Source organism: Sciurus vulgaris (genome assembly GCF_902686455.1).
Source record: "Sciurus vulgaris genome assembly, chromosome: 8".
Classification (NCBI taxonomy): domain Eukaryota; kingdom Metazoa; phylum Chordata; class Mammalia; order Rodentia; family Sciuridae; genus Sciurus; species Sciurus vulgaris.
The window spans coordinates 90,573,678-90,595,935 of record NC_136468.1 but is presented as its reverse complement, the minus strand read 5'-3'; the positions used below and the strand labels follow the sequence as shown (position 1 = coordinate 90,595,935).

The 22,258-nt window shown below is 40.6% G+C and overlaps 1 protein-coding gene across 2 annotated transcripts in view; it reads right to left on the bottom strand.

Annotated features, from left to right (window-relative positions):
* CHN2 (chimerin 2) overlaps window positions 1-22,258 on the bottom strand; it is a 306,404-nt gene that overhangs the window by 7,910 nt on the left and 276,236 nt on the right. For both annotated transcript variants that reach the window (XM_079152566.1, XM_079152567.1), the window contains 3 exons: window positions 9,280-9,364; window positions 5,084-5,257; window positions 819-896 (listed from right to left, as the gene is read on the bottom strand). In XM_079152566.1, coding sequence (XP_079008692.1) covers window positions 819-896; window positions 5,084-5,257; window positions 9,280-9,364 — 337 coding nt within the window. The remainder of the gene's footprint in view (window positions 1-818; window positions 897-5,083; window positions 5,258-9,279; window positions 9,365-22,258) is intronic.

Sequence of the window (22,258 nt, the reverse complement as noted above, 5' to 3'; positions counted from 1 at the left end):
CTCTGTCCAGTAGACTAGAGGTGCCCTACTTGGAGTGGCTGTACCAGAATTATTTGAATTGTTTATTGGAAATCCAGATTCTTGGGGCTGGGGATATAGCTCAGTTGGTAGAGTGCTCGCCTTGCAAGCACAAAGCCCTGGGTTCAATCCCCAGCACCGCCAAAAAAAAAAAAAAAAAAAAAAAAAAAGAAAGAAAAAGAAAAGAAGGGCTGGGGATACAGCTCAGTGGGTAGGGTGAAGTCCCTGAGTTCGATCCCCAGCACTGCCAAAAAAAAAAAAAAAAAAAAAGAAAGAAATCCAGATTCTTGGGCTCATCTGCATTTTTAATGAGCCCTCAGGGTGAGCCCTGGTGGTCTGTATTTTTAACAAGGTCTCCAGGTTGGCTTATGTCTGACCTAAGAGATGATATGCACTGGGGACTACATGTAGCAGTCATAAAGAACAGAGGAGGGACCTCCCAAACTCCCCCTGGCTTCCCCTCCTTCAGTGCTGGCAGTTCTCATCCCTACATTCCCTTTTTGAGCTTTGAGGGAAGAGTCATCACAGGATCCTGAGATGGGTGTGCACAGGAGTCAGAGGCTGTGGACTGGCTGGTTGTGTCAAACTCACTTTTTCATGTGGTCTCCTGTCCACAGTTTCTAAGGAAGCACTTCGCCCAGAGAGAGAGAACTGGAAGATTTTTAAAGCATCATTGCTCAGCTTCCTGAAGAACAACAATCAGTAGTTCTGAAATCCAGTTCCTACAATTAATGAGTCTAATTCCATCAGAAACAGTGCTGAGCGTAAGTCGAACAGCATTCAAGAGAGCACAAACTTACCTCTATCAAAGGCCATCTTGACATCTTCGATGTGTTCAGTGAACCCAGACACTCTGTAAAGGCCTTCTGACTTCAATCCTAAAGGGTGCAGAGAGGGAGGTAGGGAGGGGGAGAGAGAGAGACTTTCACTTTAGTGTCTCAAAATATCTTAAAGACTAATTTCATATCTACACTATGTGCTATGAGGAAATGAACAAATATAGTTAGTGATCTTCTACATCACACACTGCTGAGTCAGAACTTGGGACTTGCTGGTCCCAGTTTCCATGTGAGTCTGTGTCCCTTTGCTTGTTAGGTATGGGGATCTCAATGGAGATCTGGTCTTCTTCCTGCCTGGCTTTGCAACCCCAAATTTAAGGTTCTCATTAACCATAGTCTCCTACTTCCTTTGTTCATCAGATTGCCGGACACCCATTTCAAGAGTTCTGGCCGAAACCCTGGACTCTTCTGTGGGCTATACTGTAAGTAGCACTGTGCTGGATACACACACACCGAGTGTGTGTGCAATGCATATTATCCTGATTTTATTGGAGATATTAAAATTTTATGGCTTTTTATGTGTAATCCTAAGATGATATATTAAATAACTAGGCATGATTGATTTAATTGTTATGCCTTCAGGTAACTGATCATAGAAACAGATGTAGGAAAATAAAATTCTACTTACTGGTTTTGGAAACTTAATATTTAGGCCACAAAAAAGACTTGGTTTCTACTCCTCAAATTTATTGATTTGTTAAGATAAGTTCTAAAACCCAGCCTGTTCTTATATACACACTGGGTGATGTGTCAGATCAAAAGTATTAGAAGGAATAGAGAACCAGGGTTGAGTCTTCATATGTCAAAAACTAGCTGCTGTCAAAACTTTATCTACAGCAAAAATAAGCAAACAAAGAGCTTCTATTGCAATATATTTCTTACACTATACTTTTGTCAAACTTTTTTCTTTAAAAATACTTTTGGTACTGAGGATTGAACCCAGGGTCATTTAACCCCTGAGCCATATCCCCAGCCCTTTTTTATGTTTTATGTAGAGACAGGGTCTTGCTGAGTTGCTTAGTGCCTCACTAAGTTGCTGAGGCTGGCTTTCAGTTTGTAATCCTCCTGCCTCAACCTCCCAAGCTGCTGAGATCACAGGTGTGCACCATTGCACCGGGCTGCCAAACTCTTGATCACTAACAAATAGGTTCCTATATTTTTGTTAATTTGGTAAACATTTATTGAGTGTGCATTATATGGCATATGAAATAATCTGCATTAGTTTTGCATCAGAGACAAACAACTATGTAGCACAAATACTAGCCCTCCCCTCTTCTGTGGCCTTGACAGATATGCTCTGTTAATCTTAGCTCTTTTGTTTTGGTAGCAGTTGTCCAGTTTGCTACTGCTCATCAACTGGAGTTAGCTCGTGAGATGAATGATGTGTCATCCTGCTTGAGATGGCACAAGAAAACTCATCTCAATAACACTGGAACTTGTGCTGCCATAGAGCTGGGCAACTAAGCCTGCATGTTGATAGGAGAGGTATCTGGGCAGGCCTTGCTGAGGAGCTAATCTTTGAAGGAAGTCATGAAGAATGGTTGGAGTTTGTCAGAATGGCAGAGGTTGCTGACTCTCCTTCCCATATTTGTTCTCCCATCTCTCTATTGTAATGGAACCTTTAGTTTTTACAATAGCATCCACTGCAGTGGCCATTAAATTCTGGTCAATGCAAAGAGAGTAGAAGTGATGTACACAGCCTCTGGGTGGTGCCCTTGAAGGGAAGGAGATTGCCCTTCCCCTTCCTGTCAGTTGGAATGCAGATGAGACGCTGGCAGCCAACCAGGGTCATGCAGACAACGGCAATACCCAAGCAGGACAGAGCAACAGGTGCAGGGCCTGGGTTGCTGCTCCCAGGGAGCTGTCTGACTAGCCCCAAATGCCTAGATTGTTCCTGGAGAGATAAACAGATTTCTACCTTGTTGAAGATGCTATTTGTAAGGAATTCCCGGCCTCCCCACCACCTGTCAATCTGCGTTTGCCCGCCTCTCACCCACTGTTACAGGAATTTCCGGCTTAGGTTGCTGTAATCTTCCTGCCTCCCACGTTACATCCTAATATGTCATTGGTCCATCAGTCAGTCTGTAAGAATTCTCCTCCACGATTGGTTCCTCTCAGCCCACGAAATTCCTATGTCTGAGAGAAACCTTGCGCCATGTTTCTCTTTTTCTTTCTTCCCCTTCCCCCAGCAGACGTGAATCGTCTTTGCAAAATAAAAGGTTCCTTGTGTGAGACCTGTATCTGTGGAGCGTTTCTGGGAGCTAGCGATGAACCATAACTGTGCCTTTATTGCCTAACACTATTATTCACAATCTCTTGACAGTACTGAAACACCTGGCCTAAGAAATAGAGTCAGACAGAAAGATCTGGAGGTGGAGTTAGGGGTTGGTCACTCCAGAAGAAGTTGACAAGAAGCAACACAGGTCCTGTGTGTTGGGATCAACTCATTTTAATCCTCACAACCACCTTATAAAGCCTAATTGATTCCACTTACTTTATAGATAAGGAAACAGACATTTAAGTGGAGCAAGTGACTTGCTGAGGGTCATGTGGGCAGCGTTTTTCTCCCTGCATGTCAGACATGGCAGTAACTTTGGATCACTAAAATTACTCTGGGGAGGATCACCGTAGGAGGATTCCAGCTTTTCCAGAGAAGCACTGTTCGGCTCCTTTGCCCTGACTGTAGGCTCTGACCCCAAACTTGCAGTGCCCTCCAAACAGCACGACCCAGGGCCAGTTTTCTCAGTCCCTCATCCAGAGTCGGGCACCCCTCCTTTACTGGATCAGTCAGCGCTTGCAATGTCACCTTCACCAGATCCCAAAGCATTCATTGAACTCTAACAGCCACAGTAGTGAAAAGGGAGGAGGCGTTTCTCACAATCTGAGATTAAATGAGCCAGTCCTCAGAGCGACAGTGGCTTTCATCCTGCACAGGAGCAGGGATCATTTCCAATCTTTAAAAGGCTTGAGATAACAAGCTACAATGTCCTGCTTTGTTTTGGAAAGAATGGGATTGTTTTCCAATGAATAGAAATCTGTAGAATATATTAAGGCAATTTGGACACAATAATGGATACCAATGTAGTGGAATATAATACAATCACTGCTCAATTATGCAAATTACATTCAGCAACAATTCAACAATTCTCTCCCATCAGACCAGGTCCATTTTGTCACTGAATGTTTGATACTGACTAGTGGCCAAAGGAAGCAAAAATAAAGGGAAGAGCACTCCAGCATAATATAAAGAACTTTTTTTGGGGAAATGTTACTATCTTTCTTGACAACTTGATTTTCATTACATAGATCTTTATATCTTTGAATTCTTTTCTTTGAAATAAACAGAACCAATGTTAGAAGTGGATTTTAATATGGTAGATGTATGTGTTGATCAATAGTTTCTGTATTACTTAATAGAAGCACATGTGGATTTTAATATGGTAGATGTATGTGTTGATCAATAGTTTCTGTATTACTTAACAGAAGCACATTTTAAGGCCTCTCTTTTTCTTTCTCTCTTTCTCTCCTTCCTCACTCCCTCCCTTTGTCCTTCCTTCCTTCCTTCCTTCCTTCCCTCCTTCCCTCTCTCCCTCCCTCCCTCCCTCCCTCCCTTCCTTCCTTCCTTCCTTCCTTGGTACTGGGGACTGAACCTAGGGGTGCTTTACCACTGAGCTACATCTCCAGTCCTTTTTATTTTTTCTTTTGAGACAGAACCTCACTAAGTTCCTGAGACTTAGATCCTCCTGCCTCAGCCCCAGAGCTGCTGGGATTATAGGCATATGCTATCATGCCCAGCTTTAAGATCTGTTTCAAAACTCACCTTGCCATAACCTTTCTTAATTGCCCTCATATATGATGAAAACATTTTCCTTTGAGATTCCATAGTGCTTTAAATATGGGCACCCACAACAGGTATTTGCCTTTCTGATTCCCCACACTGTAATATGAATTTCTTGAAGAATGGAGACTTTTATATCCTCAATATCTAGCACATAGTAGATGCTCAGTAAACATTTGTTGAAGGCATACATGCATGGCTTTAGGAAATGGAAATTGAGAGAGTTGGTAGGACTAGTTTATCCTCTATGTGTGTGTGTTTCTGTATGTGTGCAGTTAGTTCATTTTTCCCATAAAGAATAGTAGAGTGAGTTAGTTTCCCTTACAACAGTAAAAATAAACTGCAAAAATAAAACCATGGTAATACTATAAGAGAGTATTTTCCAAACCTCTTGCTTCAATTTCCCGAATGCATATGTCAACCACCATGGGCCTCTGTGTGTTGTGAGCCTTCACAAGTGTGGTGAGGTCACAACAGTACACTTTCTTGATCCTCTTGAGATCTGGTTGGCAGTCGTTGGGCACATGCTTGGAACACTGCTTGTGCACATTCAATCCACAGTCTATAAACAAAGAAGCCACATTAGCCTTGCCTGGTTCTTTCGTCAAAGCCCAGCACAAATTATACATTGCCACAAAATAGTAACAGCCACACCCAAGGGTTTGATGTATTCCTCCGCAACGTCCATCTCATTTAGTAGTGAGAGTCTCCACTAGAAGAGTAAGTTTGAGATTCATCCTCTCAAAACTCTGACATAACTGCATTTTTCTCAATAAGCTTTTTCTGTTGCTGCACGGTAAGAATAGAACACCTTGCTGAGATAGTTTCAGTAATTAGGTTGCTGGTATACATTTTCCCTCTTTGGGCTTGGACCCTTTGCATTCACAGTAGGAGTTTGGGTTCTCAAAGCTAGTCATGGCTTATAAAGGGCACTAGGAAACATGCTGGGTTGTTTCCTTAAGTTCTGGATGCTTCTTTGGTGGAGGACAGAGTTATTGTCTCTGCAAGGATCGCTAGTCTTTGGTTTGGGAAGTCCATGACCATTGAATTCCTCTTTGCTTTCCCTGGATTGTTGCCCAGAGTTCCCAATTCCTTCTTCCCTGCTGGGCAGGTTGGGAGGCCGCTTCTACCTGCCTTATTCTGACACCTGTGTGTGGAAACATTGTCTAACTGCACACCAGTGGGACTATCTGAGCATTTATAACAATGCCATGAAATGTGATGATTAGAGTAATTATTTATAAAGCTCCTATCAAGATCCCAAGCTGAAAAGGTGCTTTTAAGTTCAATGAACTCATTAAAAGCCTTGTTAGCGGTTGGTATCCACTGACAGAATTTCTCTGACAGTAAAAAGGTATAGTCTACATTCTGGAAAATAAAAATTTAATGCTAAAGTTGTTCAAAGTTGACATGCTGTTGACTCAAAGTGTCTTGTTTTTCCTAGGTATAAAGAATAACATTTTTATATACAAACCATATACACACAGTAATGAATATGATAGTCAGATGCTTTATAAAAAAAGCATTTAACCATATCTAGGATTTGAGAGAATCTAACTTCTCTGAAATCATCAGTAGTAACTTCTAAGTGATTTTTCAGTAATGTTTCCTTGCAGAGACCTCTGTCTGTGGTCACCAGGTTAAATCCATCTTAGTTTTATTAACATGAGAAATTCAGCAAAGCTTAAGTAAAATTCAATAATTTTTTTTAATAGATCTATTTAGGGAATGTAAATTTTGGCTACCTTGATTAAACAGAATAGGCTGGTTTTTTTGTTGGGATCCTCTTCAGAAAATGGGATCATAACAGCACCTACCTCCTGAAGTGATTGTGAGGAACAAATTAAGTTACTAGAAAGTGCTCAGCATAGCATCTGAGCACTTTAAGCCTGAGCATTGTAAGTGTTATGTAAGTGTTAAGTCAAGTAAGATAAATGGCGTTTATGGTAATAGAAAATATAAGGCCTACCAGCTACTCATTAGTAATTTTTACTACATCTTACAATTCATTTAAAACTTCTTGTTAGATTATGGTAAAATACACATAACATAAAATTTACCATTTTAACAATTTTTAAGTGTATTTATTTTAGTAAATATGTTCACGTTATTGTGCTATTGTCACCACCATCAGTCTCCAGGGTTTTTTCATCTTATAAAACCCAAATTCAGTGTTCCCCAAATGATACCCTGTCCCCGCTTCCCAGCCCCTGGCAGTTACCACTTTCTGACTCTATACACTGTACTACTCCAGAGACCTGATGTGAGTAGAATCATACCATTATTTATAATTTCAACAATTTCTTATTTCATTTAGCGTGTTGTCCTCAAAAGCCTCATGCTGTAAAATGCGCCAGGATTTCCTTCCTTTTTTTTTTTTTGATGATACACCCTGACTCACTTACTCACAGGGGGTGAGAGGCAAGAGTCCTACCTGGATGACAACATCTGGGTCTCTTTAGCCTTTGCCCTCATGGTCAGGGAGTGCTGGGATTGCCTTCCTTTTTAAGGATGAATGAAATTCCACTCCTTGTACATCTATACCACCTTTTGTTTACTCATCCACCCATCGACAAATACCTGGGTGGCTTCTACCATTCCCAACTGCAAATATGGATGTGTGTACATCTGTTATAGATCTAGTTCTCATCTTTTTGGATATCAGTCAAGGTGTGGAATTGCAGGACTATATGGCAATTCTTTATTATTTTTTTAGTTGTAGATGGACACAATACCTTTATTTTTATTTGGTGCTGAGGATCGAACCCAGTGCCTCACACATGTGCTCCACTGATAAGCCACACCCCCAGCCCTCATATGGTGATTCCAATTTTAATTTTCTTATAAACTTCACCTTAAGATTTGAAGCAACTGCATGTTTATCTAGGTAGAGTTAAATACTGATATTTTATTAAAATGAAGATGTTTTATAACAAATACAAAACTATTTAGTTTTTACAAACTAGAATTTTCATGTGCTGCAAATAAGGTCCAGGTAATTAAAAATATTTAAAATAAGGAGAACTGAGAGCAGTGGTGGCTGTTCTTAACCTTTAATGCTGTTTTCAGCCTTCTTGTTCCTCAGTGGAAATAAAAGGTCAAAAAGCAGCCACTGGAGAAAACTAACAATATAGTTTGAGACTGTGTTTTTATTTAAAAAAGAAAAAAAAAAAAAAAAAAAAAAAAAAAATGGAAAAAAAATTAAAAAAAAATTTTTTTTATCCCAGAAAAAGCTGCTGATCACAGCTAATGTGAAGTCCAGAATTTCAATCTCATAATATTGACTTTGGACCAATTTCCCACTGAAATTGGAAAATACCAGAAATGAGGGACATTTTCTCAAAGCTATCAGCTGGATAGGCTGAATTAATGACCACTGAGTAATTCTGATATTCTGTCCCCAGGCTCAGTGGTTGGACCATGAGATCTGTCTTGATTCCTGGCAAGGCACTCTTTGGTGTTCACCTGGGTATCTGAACATTTCAGGAGAGGCCGCTCTGGTTTTTCACCTGCCTTAGGGATCTGAACCACTTGAACCCTCCAGGTGTCTACTGGGGTACCTGCTACACCTATGTAGCAGGAGCTGAGAAGGCCCTTTCTGGGCAGAGGGCAAGATTGAGGTTGCCTGATCCTCAGAACCAAAATAAGCAATGTGGGAAAGATCACCTTAGCATGGTGTCATTAGCTGATGTGATTTTTAAAGATTTCATAAGAATTAGTTTAAAAAATTTGTACCCTTGTGAGAAGGAAATCAGTGATGGAGTTGGTGGAAACCCCATAACCAGAGAAAGCATGGCAGGATGAATTCAGAAGCCCAGTTCACATATTAATTTGGCAACCTTTTGCCATTTTGTTCAGTGTATCTAATAAGATGTGTGGTGCCGTTAGCCTCCAATTCTAAGTAGAAAAACACCCAGGTCTTCAAACTACTTTGAAAATATGTGATATCAAATTAAGGTGTGTGGTTTCACTGCTGATCTAATGACAGAAAAATACTGAACCTGGGCTTTGGAGTCTGGCTGCTTTTGAATCAATGTTCCACCACTCACCATGTGGCCAGAGGCAATTAAGAATGAGCTCTAAGACTCCATTTCCTTTTTCATTTAATGGTAGATAATTGCATCTTCCCTAAGGCCTGATGGTGAGACTAAATGAATGATAAATAGAAAATGTTTAGCCTGGTGCCTGTAGCAAATACTTACTAGTATTATTAAAATTTTTATGTTCTGCCTTTTGTAATAAGATGGGATGGAAAACAAGTATTTGTTTTCTATTTATAAAATTCCATTGAATTTTTTATTTTATTTTAAGCAATACTGTATTGGGGAGGCAGGTAAGTCTTAAGGCAATATACTTGTTTGGGTTTTTTTTTTTTTTTCCTTCTTTGCATAAACATGAGATACTTCTTTTTATTTTTGTAAACTATTAAGAACAGTCTCCCCATTAAGTACAGAGAGGCCTTGAACCCTCTAGAATGCCAGATTTTTTAGTTCATCTAGGCATAATCTCTAGCTCTGGAGAACTGCTAACTCAACATGGCGGCACTTTACATGACTGTAAAGGGAGAAAGAAAGTTCTGTCTACCTGAGCACCGAACTCCTTGGGCGATGAGTCCCCACATGAAATTTGCACAGTATTCACACCAGTGCGGGCCTCGGAATGTGTGGACCTGTGTTCCAAAGAGAAGAAAAGTGTCAACAAATTCAGGTATCTGGAGATAGGTAGCCGCCAACGTTAAATGCATGGGTGAAGTCAAGAAAGAGCAGCCTCGGCAGGAGTGATCCCTACTGCTCTCTTCTTTTTAGTGAGGAACAGTGGCAGACTCTGAGAAAGCAAAGGTAGGCTTTGATTTTTGAAATCCTCCATGATCCACCATGCCCCAGTCAGAAAGGAATATGGAGAAACAGTAAGATTACAGGGCTATGCCATCACCCAGAACAAGGCACTGTGTGTAAAACCCAGGATAGCCTGAGCCAGTTGCTACAACCTGCATTTAGCTTAGCAAGTTCTGGAAGGCAGAACTCAATTACTGTGCCCTTTTGACTGAAGTTGTTCCATCCATCTGTAGAGTATCCAGCCAGGTATAAATAAGACATGATTATGGGATAATTAAAAGTTTCCAAGGCTTTGAGCCACTTCCAAAAAAAGGCATTAAAAAAAAAGTGAAGGAGGTGGTTGAAAATACAGGCTACCAATAGGACCCATGGAATCACATCCCCCAGAGTTCTGGTCTGTCCTCAGCAGGGCCTGGTGTGTCTTTCAGGTGGGGAAGCTGAAAGTCCCTCCTAGGTGGCCAAAGTGCTGCTCTCATTGTTTGGTGCTCAGCCAGTTCTTAAATAATCCAAATATCACAAAGTAAGGATTGTCATATCTCTGACTAATCAGGTACAGGTCCTCCTGTAACACAATCATATGTTAAGCCTTGAGTTAAAACAAAAACCAAACAAAATAAAAACAGTTGTTCTCTGGCACTAAAGAACTTCAAAGGCAGAGGGAGGAATTCCTTACAAGTAAATGTGGCCATGGTAAGCCAGGAACCACTGCAGTCTATTGGGGGCATATAAATTTATATGAAAAGCTTCTGAATATTTTAGGCTTTTCAAAGTTTTAAACCTCAATTCACAAATAAAAGAATGAGGACTTTTTTTTTTTTTTTTAACAGACTACATGCCTATATACAGCCTTTATTGAAAAAAAAAATCAGGATGGCAAGTATGGCTACAATTTGGAAAGATGTTCGTCAGAGCACTGCTTAAGATAAAACATCACCACTATGACTTCATGCATTCATACACACTAGATGGTGAGTGTGTATAAAGAGGCGAGGAAAACAAACCTGGTTCCCTTCTAATAGATAGAACTCACAGTTAAATAAAAGCAGCAAAAGAAAATACTGAATAAATAAAAAAAAAAATGACCATGGTTTCTACGCAATAAAACTAAATTATAGTCGTCTTTTGGTATTTCAGCTAATCACATGCAAATTGATTTATACTATTTTCTGTTTCAAAAAATGATGAAAAAAAAAACTCTTAAAGTTGTATTTCACTTAAATGGAGATGTTCTTCAAAGGTATGGCCCTTAGACATGACAGAGCACCCCTTGTAGGAATGCCGAGAACTCATCTGGGGAGCACTGCATATAGGTCAAATGCCATGATTCACATAGAGGCCCACTGAGACTGAACCTGGCACTAAAAGCACTCATCAGTAAAATGTCCTGTTGAAAGTTGAACATTTCCTAAATTTGGCCATCAGTAATATTTTACTAGAAATACTCTAATGGTGCTGGTTAATTTTGGCAGCAAAGTTGGTTATTAATAAACTGCTGAGACTGCAAGATTGATTAAATCTGATAAAAAATAACTAAAAAATTGTATATAAAGGATTATAGGGGAAAAAAAGATGTGGCTGCTACCAGAGACTAAGAGGGGCCCAGTATTACCCAGGATGGGCAGGGAGGCCTCTCTTGGAAGGTAACCTGGAGGAAGAGAAGAGCTAGTTTTGTGGGGAGAGGAATAGGGAACATTCCAGGCAGAAGGTATATCTGGAGGCCTTTCAGGAACAAAACAGCTTGGTGTGATTATGCAATGGAAGGTCAAGGTGGCCAGAACTCGGGGAATGAGAGGGAGAGGAGCTTGAAGGCAGGAATAGGAAGTCACACAGGGCCTTGAAGGCTTTATTTGTGAGCATGGATTTGGTTTTAATCTAGGTACAATAAGAAATTATTGTAGGATGCCAAGTAGAACAATGATTCTTTTTTAGAAGATTATTCTGGCCACAGAATTGAAAATGGATGTAGTGTATTAATGGCGGAGTAGATTTGGATGCTATGTAGTAGGCTAGTTGAGAAAAGGCAGGCAGAGATCAGGATGCTGGCAGTAGAGATGGGATAATCTGAAGAAATTTACACAGCCTGATCATAGAATGAATGGTCTCTGAGGATGAGAGGAATCAGGAATGATTCCTAGTTTTTAGCATAGGAACTAGGTGGATGGTAATATTATTTTCTGAGATGGGGAAGACAGTCTTTGGAGAGAAGGTCAAGAATCAGCTTTGGACAAGATGAAGGTTAAATACTCCTATGATACCAAGTGTTAGTGTCAAGAAGGAATTCACACAGCTTTGATGACTCAGAGGAGAGCTGAGGCCTGAAGACAGACATACATTTGGCTATCCCTGACATACAGATGGTATTTAAAATTGTGTTAAGGGACAAAACATATTAGGGAATAGGAAGCAGAAAACAAAGAAAAAAAAGCTCAACTCCATGCCCTCAGTTCTCCGACAGTGAAAACCAAGAGAGTAGAGTATTTTAGAAGCCAAGAGGTGAAGAGTACATTAGGGACAGAGTGGGTCACCGTGTCAAATGCTGGAAAAAGGTCCAATCAGATAAACACTAAATGTTGATGCAGTTACACAAAGTCATCACCAACCTTAGCAAGAACAGTCTCTTTAGACTGGTGAGGACAGAAGCCAGATTCAAGGGGACTGAAGAATAAGTGGGTAGTAAGGAAGTGGAGAGATATACAGGCAAACTCTGACCATGACTTCCAGAAAAGAGAGAAGATTGCTCAGGAAAGTTGTGAAGGGAAGATTTTATTTTATTTTATTTTTAGGTGAAAGACATTAGGGCATGTTGATTTGTTGATGGGATTAACACGACAGGTATAAGAGACTGGAGATGCAGAAAAGAGAAAAAATAAGCCAAGAAATGATGATCCTGAAAAGTTGAGAGATGGTAGAATTTAGGGTAGATAGGGAAGCAAAAGGAAAAATAGTCAAGATTTTCCAGAATTAGTAAAAGTCATGGAACCTGAAGAGTAAAAAAAAGCTAAATGACTCTCAAATAAGACAAAGAAAACTAATAGACATCAACATAGATTACGGTGACATTGCAGAATACTACAAAATAAGGAAACCCTGCAAAAGGACAGCAGTTAGGAGGGAGGCAGACTCTTCCTCAGCAAAAAGAGGTTAGCGATTATGGAAACACTTCATTGATGTGCTCAGAGAAAAATACTGCCTACCAAACTTTTTATTTATTTATTTTGAGATGGGGTTTTACTGTGTTGCCAAGACTGGCCTCATGCGACAGATCCTCCTGCCTCTGCCACCCAAGGGACTATAAGCATGCACCACTAAATCTCACTTGCCAGTTTAATTTTACACCCAGATAATTATCATCCAAGAGAAAGGTAAAATAAAGATATGTTCAGACAAGTGCCAAGAGTTTCCACTCACAGATCCTCACACAAAGACTTACTAAAGGATATGATCCATGAGAAGCAAATGGAATCCAAGAAGAAGGAGCAGGATTCAAGAAGCAATGGTAAGCAGAAAAAACAGTCTAATCAAGTTTTCCTGCATAAAATGATAATAACAAATGACTAATTTTAGGGGACTCATAAACAGTGAAAAACGACATAAATATTGAAGAGGATGAGGGGAGGTAAAACTTCCTAAGGTCCTTGTAATTAGGGGTGAAAGAAGAGCTATTAGTAAACTGAAGGATATTTTAAGTCAATTATGCATATTTTACAAATTTTAGTGTGCCCCAAAAGAGTGAAACAGAATGCATAATTTTTTTTTTTTTTTTTTTTGGTGCTGGGGATTGAACCCAGGGCCTTGTGCATATGAGGCAAGCACTCTACCAACTGAGCTATACCCCCAGCCCCAGAATGCATAAATTTTTAAAAAACCCACAAGGGAAAAAGGATAGATTTGATCAAGTCAATTAAAAGCAAAAAAGAAGAAAAAAGAAGCAGTAAAAAAGCAGAATGAATGTATTTTTAAAATCCTTATAGTTCTCTAATCACAATAAATAAAAATGACTCAAACTCAACAAAGATACATTATTAGATCCTTAAAAATCTTTTTAAGAAACATACTCAAAACGTAATTGAGAGAAATGTAGGAAGTAAAAAGCAAATGCAAATGCTAGCCAACAGAAACCCAAAATAGACCTAAAATATATACATTAGTAATAAAGATGATTATAATTAGATATTTTTTAAATCAGAAAGATATATTAACTTAATTTATATGTATGTGACTACATGATCTCAAAAAACATATGGCAAATATTGAATTACGTGGAGAAACTGACAAATCTACAAATAGGAAAGGGACTTCATATGCAACCAAAGAATGCACGCTCCTCCAAAACACACAGAACATTTATATAAGCTGACAACAAATCAAGCTTCAACATGCACAAAAGCATTGAGAGCATATTATTGTATTTTTTAAAAATATTTTTTAGATTTTGATAGATCTTTATTGTTTTCATTTATTTATATGTGGTGCTGAGAATCAAACCCAGTGCCTCACATGTACTAGGCAAGCACTCAACCAGTGAGCCACAACCCCAGCCTCATATTACTGTATTTTAACATATAAATAATAATAGATTGTCAAACTCCAGCATGTTTGATACAATACATTTGGTACCAATGGTTCATGAGACCAAATCACTCATAAATGGACACTTGGTATGTCTTAGGAAAAGCTTTGAAATTAATCGGGGAAGGATGTCAGAGAGATGACTTATTTCCCATTTCATTCACTATGCACCTTTGCATTGTCTCATTATTCCCTCACTTATTCGATACTTACATGACACTTTTTGAATCTGACCCTATTTTAGTCCTTGGGCAGATGAAGTTGAAAGAGATCCAAGGAGCAACAACTCCCTGCACTTAAGGATCTCATTATCTACAAGAATAAAGAGGCAACTTAATCATATTAGTGACAACAGAGCATGTCAGAGATCCTGTGGTAGGAGAATGGAGAGAATATAAATTCTTCTGAGAAAGTTGGGGAAAGTGGTTTTAAACTGAGTTTTGAAGGATGGATAGAAGTTCACTACACTGGGAAAGATAAGCTGGCAGGGAAGCAACAGAGTTGACTGGGTAGCAAGATGACTTGGAGGGAGCATTCTGAAAGGAGGAAATAGCATAACTGAGACCCAAAGACAGTTTGCTTTGTTTTGGGGGAAAGGTACTTTTTTCTTATAGGTGGTGCAAAAAGAGGGGTGATATAATGCTCTTCTCTGAAATATCTCCAGTGGATAAAGTACCCTCATGGGAAATATTCTCATGCCTTGGGGGGAAATAAAATAGTTAGAAATTTAGAAATTAGGAGGGTAGTTGCAATGTTCACTGCAGTTAGACAAGAATGTGGATAAAAAAGAAGCTGACCTACTGACTGCTTCAGGAAATGCTGGATATGTAACCACAGATGTTTTGTCAATATTTTAAAAAATAATTGAGCACATCAAAATTGCAGTCAATGCTTATTTGCTCTGCTCATATTTACCCACATGCTTTCCCTGAAGATATCCCCACTGCCTTTGATCTCATTTCTCCAGCCAAACAGATGCAGGTAGACATTGCAGACTAGCCAAATACTCCAGTGACCCCCTCAGTCCCACAGAAATAAAATGGAATGGGAACAGAAGAGGAATGTGAACTTAGCTAAACATTATTTTAGGCCCACTGCCTAATTTCCTTTTTGGGATGGGCTACTGTTTATTTTCATGGCCAATATATTGTTCACTTTTCTTTTGGATCCATGAGGACAATCTCTACAATATAGATTACATGTGAATGCTAAGGGCACTCAGAGTCCATTTCATTTGGGGTTGACTTATTTGGCTACTCTCTTAATAAAACACTGCATATCTTAAAAGTCACTAATCGGCTTTTTCCATTCTCAGTAGTTTATTGATTTTCAAGAATATCTTTTTGGAGAGAGAACATTCTGCAAACTTTAGGGCAGTAACTAAAATACTCTAGACAGGAAGAAAATACTCCAGACAGGAAGAATGTCTGTCCAAGACTATTATACTGGGCATGGTTTGCCTGGAATTCAAAACCCACACTAAACAAAAAAGATGGCATTACAGGAGATAAGGCATGTTTTATAAATGACCCAGGAATTGCCACTTAATACAAACTAGAGCCAGCAGAACTGTCAAGAAAAATCCCAGGCGTGTAGCAAGTAGCCCCTGGCTTGGCCCTTACTAAATGAACAGGATGTTATTTGTCTCACATCTGCTCAGTCTGGAAGGCAGGATTCTCTAGTGATTTTATAACAAATATGTTTTAATGGACCAGTGTAAACACCTCTCAAATGTACAATTAGCTTGGCTCAGGATCTAGTTGTAAGAAAGTGGTATTTATCATGTGCTGTAGTTGAGAAGATTTGCTTCTGATCATCAATTTATATTGGGGTTTATCAGCCTTATCACCATTAATATGTTGGGCTTGAAAATTATTTGTTTTGGGGAAGCAACTATCTTATGCATTGTGGGATGTTGTGCAGCATCCCTGGCTGTTACTCGCTAGATACCAGTAGCAATCCTCATTGGGGATAAACCATAAATATTTAGACATTGCCAAATGTCCCCTGGAGATGACAAAGTAAGCTTGATTGAGAATCACTGGTATAGAATAGAACCAAACTATCACTTTTATTATTGATATTAAGAAGGGAATGGGGGACTAGGGTTGTGGCTCAACGATAGAGCACTTGCCCAGCATGCGTGAGGCACTGGGTTCAATTCTCAGCACCACATATAAATAAATAAAATAAAGGTCCATTGACAACTAAAAAAAGTATTAAAAAAGGGGGGGTGGGGAATGGGTATGGTGGTACACATCTGTAATCCTAGCTATTGGGGGTCTAGAGGAAGGTCTGGGGTCTATTCCAGCTCCTTACCAGTGTTAAATGAGGGTAGGGAGTTTTGGTATCTTATTCTCAGTCACCCAGAAGGTCAGTTCAGTGAAAGTCTCTAGTTTTCTGCTAAGGATTTTTTTCTATAATTTACTCTAGTTCCTGTAATCATGTGACATTTAACTCATGTGAGAAATTAAATTAAACTTTGGACTTTCCCCTCTTGCAAGATCCGATGAAGGACTGACTTGACCTTGAAGTGAACCTTTTCAGATGGAAGAACACAGCAACAGAGACTGCCATAGAGAAATCTGTAATCCCCTCTAGGAGGCCTGCTGAGCAGATGCTGCAGGAGAGGTTCTCAACTCCCGCACCACGGATCTCTGGATTTTTCTATTACCAGCTGCTGTAGTGCATTTAAAATAAGATTCAGGATGTGGTCCAAAGGCAAAGTTTGCAGAAAACTCAATAACCTAGTCTTGTTTGACAAAGCTACTTTGGACAAACTGTTAGTAAGTTACCAGCCCTGCTATGGTTTCTGGGAGGCTGGACTCAGCAAATTGGTCTAAAGGTATAGGGCAGTAATTGACATCATAAATATGAAGGGGTGGTGTCCCAGATGCTTGTTGAGATGCATGAATGGGTCCAGTCAATTATGAAAAATAAAAGCATCGTCAAATAAATAAATGGGATTGAATTTCTCAAACATCAACTGCCACAAAGCTTTTTGGGAATCTCATTGCATAAAGTGAGATAATCTCACTATCTAATCTCTCTAGTTCATGAGGATATCAGCACCCACATTCTTTGACACAGCCTTGTTCAAAAACCTCCTGTGGTTCCCCATTGAGCATGGGGTGCAGGGGAGGGGGGAGGCTTCTCAACCTCAGTGCTAGTGATGTGAGGCTGAGTAACTGTTTGTTGTGGGGGCTGTCCTGGGTGTTATGGGATGTTTAGCTGTACCCCAGCCTCTCCTGGATGCCACTGGTACACCCTCAGTGTGAGAATAAAACGAATGTCTCCAGACATTGCAAATGTTCCCAGGGGGAAGAGGGGGAATGACCCTGTATGCAAGTCCTTCAGTGGAGAAGAGTCTTGTTCTTTCATTGTCACTGTCTTTCTTGTACCTGGTATATATCAGCCCTCAGTCCATATTTGTTGAGTAAAAGAATGAAAGGTGAAATAGTTTCCTTTTCTGAGAACCTTTCAAAAGACCCAACTGATATGTATAATGGCCACTGGTGCTTGCTCTACCCCCACCCCCAGTAAAACACAAAAGTCATCTTTCTCTGGACTGAAAATTCCAGAAACAGTATTTACTCATTTAGAATAGTCCCTTTGAATTATGGTGTTTTTTGGACCAAAACAAACTCTATACAAAATTAATAAGAGCTAAGCACTTGGTAAGATGACTCTTTAGTGGATGATTGGCATCTGTGAGTAGCTTGAGCAAGTCACGTCCCTGGTGTGTGGCCTAAGCCAGGTGTCCCAGCAGAGCTTATATCAAAGCCCTTTCTCTTCCACTGAGCTCTGCTGGTTTGTAAAGGAGCTACAATGATAGTGAGGACAGTGTCCTTATACGTACATACAGACCAACCAAGAAGGTCAAAGAGAAGCTTTGAGTCAGGCCCTTGCAGGTAGAGTACACCACTGCCTATGTGAGACCCTTCTCTAAAAATCCTTTCTGCACATGCTTGAAATCCCTGCTGTGAATGGAGTTCCTTTGGATAAAGGCATTCTACTGTTGGGTCTCAAACCCAACAGATTAATTAAGTTGTCATTTTCACGAACAAGCTCTTTTTAAGCTAAGCATGTACTGTCATGGTTTGTATCTTAAATGTCCTCTGAAAGCCCACATGTTAACTACTCAGTTCCCAGGGATGGTGCTATTGGGAGGTGGTGGGACCTAGTTAGAAGGAGGTAGGTCCTTGAAGGGGACGTGTCCTTGAAGGGAATGTTGGGGCCCCAAGCTCTCTTTTTCTTTCTGTTTCCCAGCTGCCGGGATATGAGCAATTTTGCTCCATACCCTGCTCCCACCATGATGTTCTGCCTCGCCACAGGCCCCAAAAGCAATGGAGATAGATGACCATGAAAAACTTCTGAAATGGTGAGAAAAGGAGGGGAGGAAGGAGAAAAAAAGGGGGAGGAGGAGGGAAAACAGAGGGGGAGGGAGAGAAGGAGGAGTTCTCATTTCTCCCTCTGCTTGGTGGTAGTCCCTGGGGCTCTGTGAGCCCCTCCTGGGTAATAACCTCCTTTTTAACTGAAGAGTTTCCAGGGGTCCTATTACTTGAAAATAGGGTTTCTAATAATTATAGTGGTGGAGCCAGGCCATAGTAGGGTGTAGATAAAAACAACTCCTCTTCATAGCACTTAGGAGCAGGAACCACATTTCCTTTACAAAGACCATTTCTGAGCCTGTTTATTCTAGTCTCACTTGGAGTCACTCATTTCATATTCAAGGTGATTGATTTTGTCTTTCTTTTCCATCACTGCTCTCAGACTCACTTCTACCAAAACAGCTTGTTCTGATGATTAGACAAAACACACATAAAAGCCCACAACCATTTCTGAAGCTGCTTTCTGGGTAGGCCAATGTGTAGATGCAATATTCCCTGGTCCGTACTCCCCAGGAGCACAGGATTGCCCCAAGCAAATGGCCATTATACTGATGAGAATGCCAAGACTGAGCTGGAGCAGTGGCACACGCCTGTAATCCCAGCAGCTGCGGGGGCTAACGCAGGAGGATCGAGAGTTCAAAGCCAGCCTCAGCAACAGCAAGGCACTAAGCAACTCAGTGAGACTTGTCTCTAAATAAAATATAAAATAGTGCTGGGGATGTGGCTCAGTGGTCACGTGCCCCTAAGTTCAATTCCTGGTAAACAATGCTCCTCTCTCACCCCCCAGAAAAAGAACTCCAAGACTGAGGCTGGGGTTGTAGCTCAGAGGTAGAGTGCTTGCTTAGAATGTACTTCCAACTGGAAAAAAAAAAAAAAAAAAAAAAAGAAAGATTGCAAAGACCAATAGTAGACATAGAAATTATAAATGAGCCATGAAACCCAAATTGGGATGAACTGCCATATGCTGGACAGGTGCATTAACAGTACACTGTGACACATTCTTAGCCTCATGAACTTCTAGTCTGGCTCCCAGGAATATTATGGAATGGTGAGCATCGGGGGAGTATGCTACAAGAACACACAAGATAGGGTGTACTAGGGAAGCAGGATGCTGCTGGTAGAGTGGGGGACAGAAAAAGGTGAGTAAGGGAACTATTTCACTTATGTCCTGATGAGAACACTTCTGAGGGTCACCATGCAGAACACTGGGGCAACAGGAGTAAACTGGGGCACGTGGCCTTCACTATAAAACACTGGTAGCACTGCACGCTAGCATCCTTGGCCAAATGGAGGGCACCAGCTGGCCTGACCTTTCCTAAGGGGGTCTCTCTGTCCACGGCACAGTCTGATGACTCTGGAAAGGGCCTGCTACCTGAAAAGACATAAGTGCAATGAACACAAGTGCATATAACACACAGGCTACAAGTGGGGGGTGTACTGGGGTGGGGAGTGAGGAAGGAGGCTTGAAAGTTGCCCCTGTGGGTAGACAGGCTCATGAGCTCTGCCTACGAGCAGCCAGCCTACTGGGGCCAGGCCCTGCTCCGCCCTGGAGTTTTTACAGTCAGGAACCAGGCGGAAATCCCTTCTGTGGGAGTGGGGGGAGTGTCCATGTGACTAGGGAAATGTAATGTGTACATCAGCCAGTGACCAGGGTAAGTGGCAGTGCAGTTAGAGAGGGGTGGGAAGAAAAAGGGGCCGATGGGGGAAGTGAACACAGGGTAGGGTGGTTCCACTTGACCTTGAGAACTTTCCTCTCTCCATCCCTATTCCATGTGGGGAGGAGGGATAGGTGTTCTGGATGTCCCTGGGTGGAAGAAGAGAGTAAGCAGAGTGATGCAGACACTGGGGACAGGCTGGGTGGAGGGGCCAGCTCAGAGGCCTCTGTGGGCGCTGTGGAGTCCTTAGACGCCACCACTGCCCCAGTCTCCTCCCTGGCTCACTCCTGGCTCATTTCTGACTCCAGGTTTTCACTCATGTGTTAGCAGTGCTCAGAATGCCCTTCCCTCTGTATAACTCAAGAATTTTTCTTTATTCAGGGCTGTGCTGTCTTCCCACCTCCTCCAGGAGCCTGACTGTTAAGGATGGAAGAGCAGTTGCCCTGCTTCCTCCACAGGATCCTGCAACATGGAGTAACCTGTTCTTTGAGTTCTCCTGGAAACTCATCTCTGTGACTCCTGTTCTCCACATATAAACACAGGACTGGAGTCTCCAGAGTGTGCCCTGAGTAGCTGGATAGGACCCTGCACTAAAAAGGGCCCATACTTGGTCAAATGCTCTGTTGTCACTGTCTTGAAATTCCTAATAATATTTTAACAAGGGACCCCACAATTTCATTTTGAACTAAGTCCCACTAATGGGGGACCCAGTCCTATCTAACCACGTGTAGCCAGTCTTATCTGGCCACATATTAATGTAAGCCAGTAACTAATCATAGCTTTGATTATAAAGTATATACTCTGAATATGAGTCAGTCATAGCAAATAGATACTTCTAACTAGCCACGGTATAGGAAAGTCACCAGTTATTTTAAAGATTTTTATGCCCTTACGGTAATATTTCTTGTGAAGAAATGCTTAATAAAGATAAGAGACCAGGAATGGCTAAATCACTTTCTGTCAAGGTACTGAAGCATGTATTAAAAAAAAAAAAAAAAATCAATGAAAACTTCTCTTTAAAGAAATTAAATCTCAGGCCACAGAAATTAGTAGTGGTGCTTAGACCACAGCATTGACATTTAAAAGTCATTAGATTACATCTAAAGACCATTTCTAGTAAACATGAAAACCCTCAATGCAATTTTGAATTCTAACTTATAGCACCAGTGATGTACCCTTTAGGATGAGGCTAGAGATTCCTCCTATGAAGGCCCTTGAAAATACTAGTTTTGTAATGGGTGGCATCCATGCCCCAGAAAGGTATGGTCAAGTCTTAACCCTGGTCACTGCAAATGTGGCCTTTTGGAAATAAGGTGAGTGAAGACACAATTAAGATAAGATCCTTCTGGATTGGGTGAGCCCTAAATCCAATGACTGAGGATCAAACCTGCAGAAACACACAGAGAAATGGGTGGTACAAAGATGGTGTCAGAGACTGCAGTGACGTACCTAGAAGCCAAAGGACCTGCAAGGACATTGAACAAACACAAGGTAGGAAAAAGGCAGGAGACTGTCTCAGAGACTCCAGAAGGGACCAGCCCTGCCCATGCCTTGGTTTCTCCAAAACTGTGAGAAAATAAATTTTTGTGGTTTTTAAGCCACTGAGATTTCACTCATTTGTTATGAAAGTGATAAAAAAATTAATAGAGTCCCAGAGATATAAAGACTTTTTAAAAACTGGGGGAAAACATGCATGACATCTAAATCTAAAAAATCTAGATCAGTCATCTACTTCTTAAACAAAGGAGGAACATAAACCAGTACTGGCTAGATGATAAAATACATTCAAAGAAATAACCATCATTGGACTTTATTTCATTTTCTATTACATCTATTTGCAAGAGAGGAAGAAAGAGGGGTGTGAAGAAGTGAGGGTAAAAAGTGACAAATACAGAGAAAACTAAACAAAAGGCACAAGTGAGAGATACAAACAGATGAATAATAAAATAACAACAAAGGTTAACAACAAATGAATACTTATTATAAGGAGCTGGAGCTCATAAGTGCTTCATGTGTATTCATTAAACCTCACAACATTCTCATTTTATAGATGAGGAAGTTGAGGCCAAGGGAACCAAGTGCTTTGTCCAAAGATCATGTGGCCAGAAGTGCT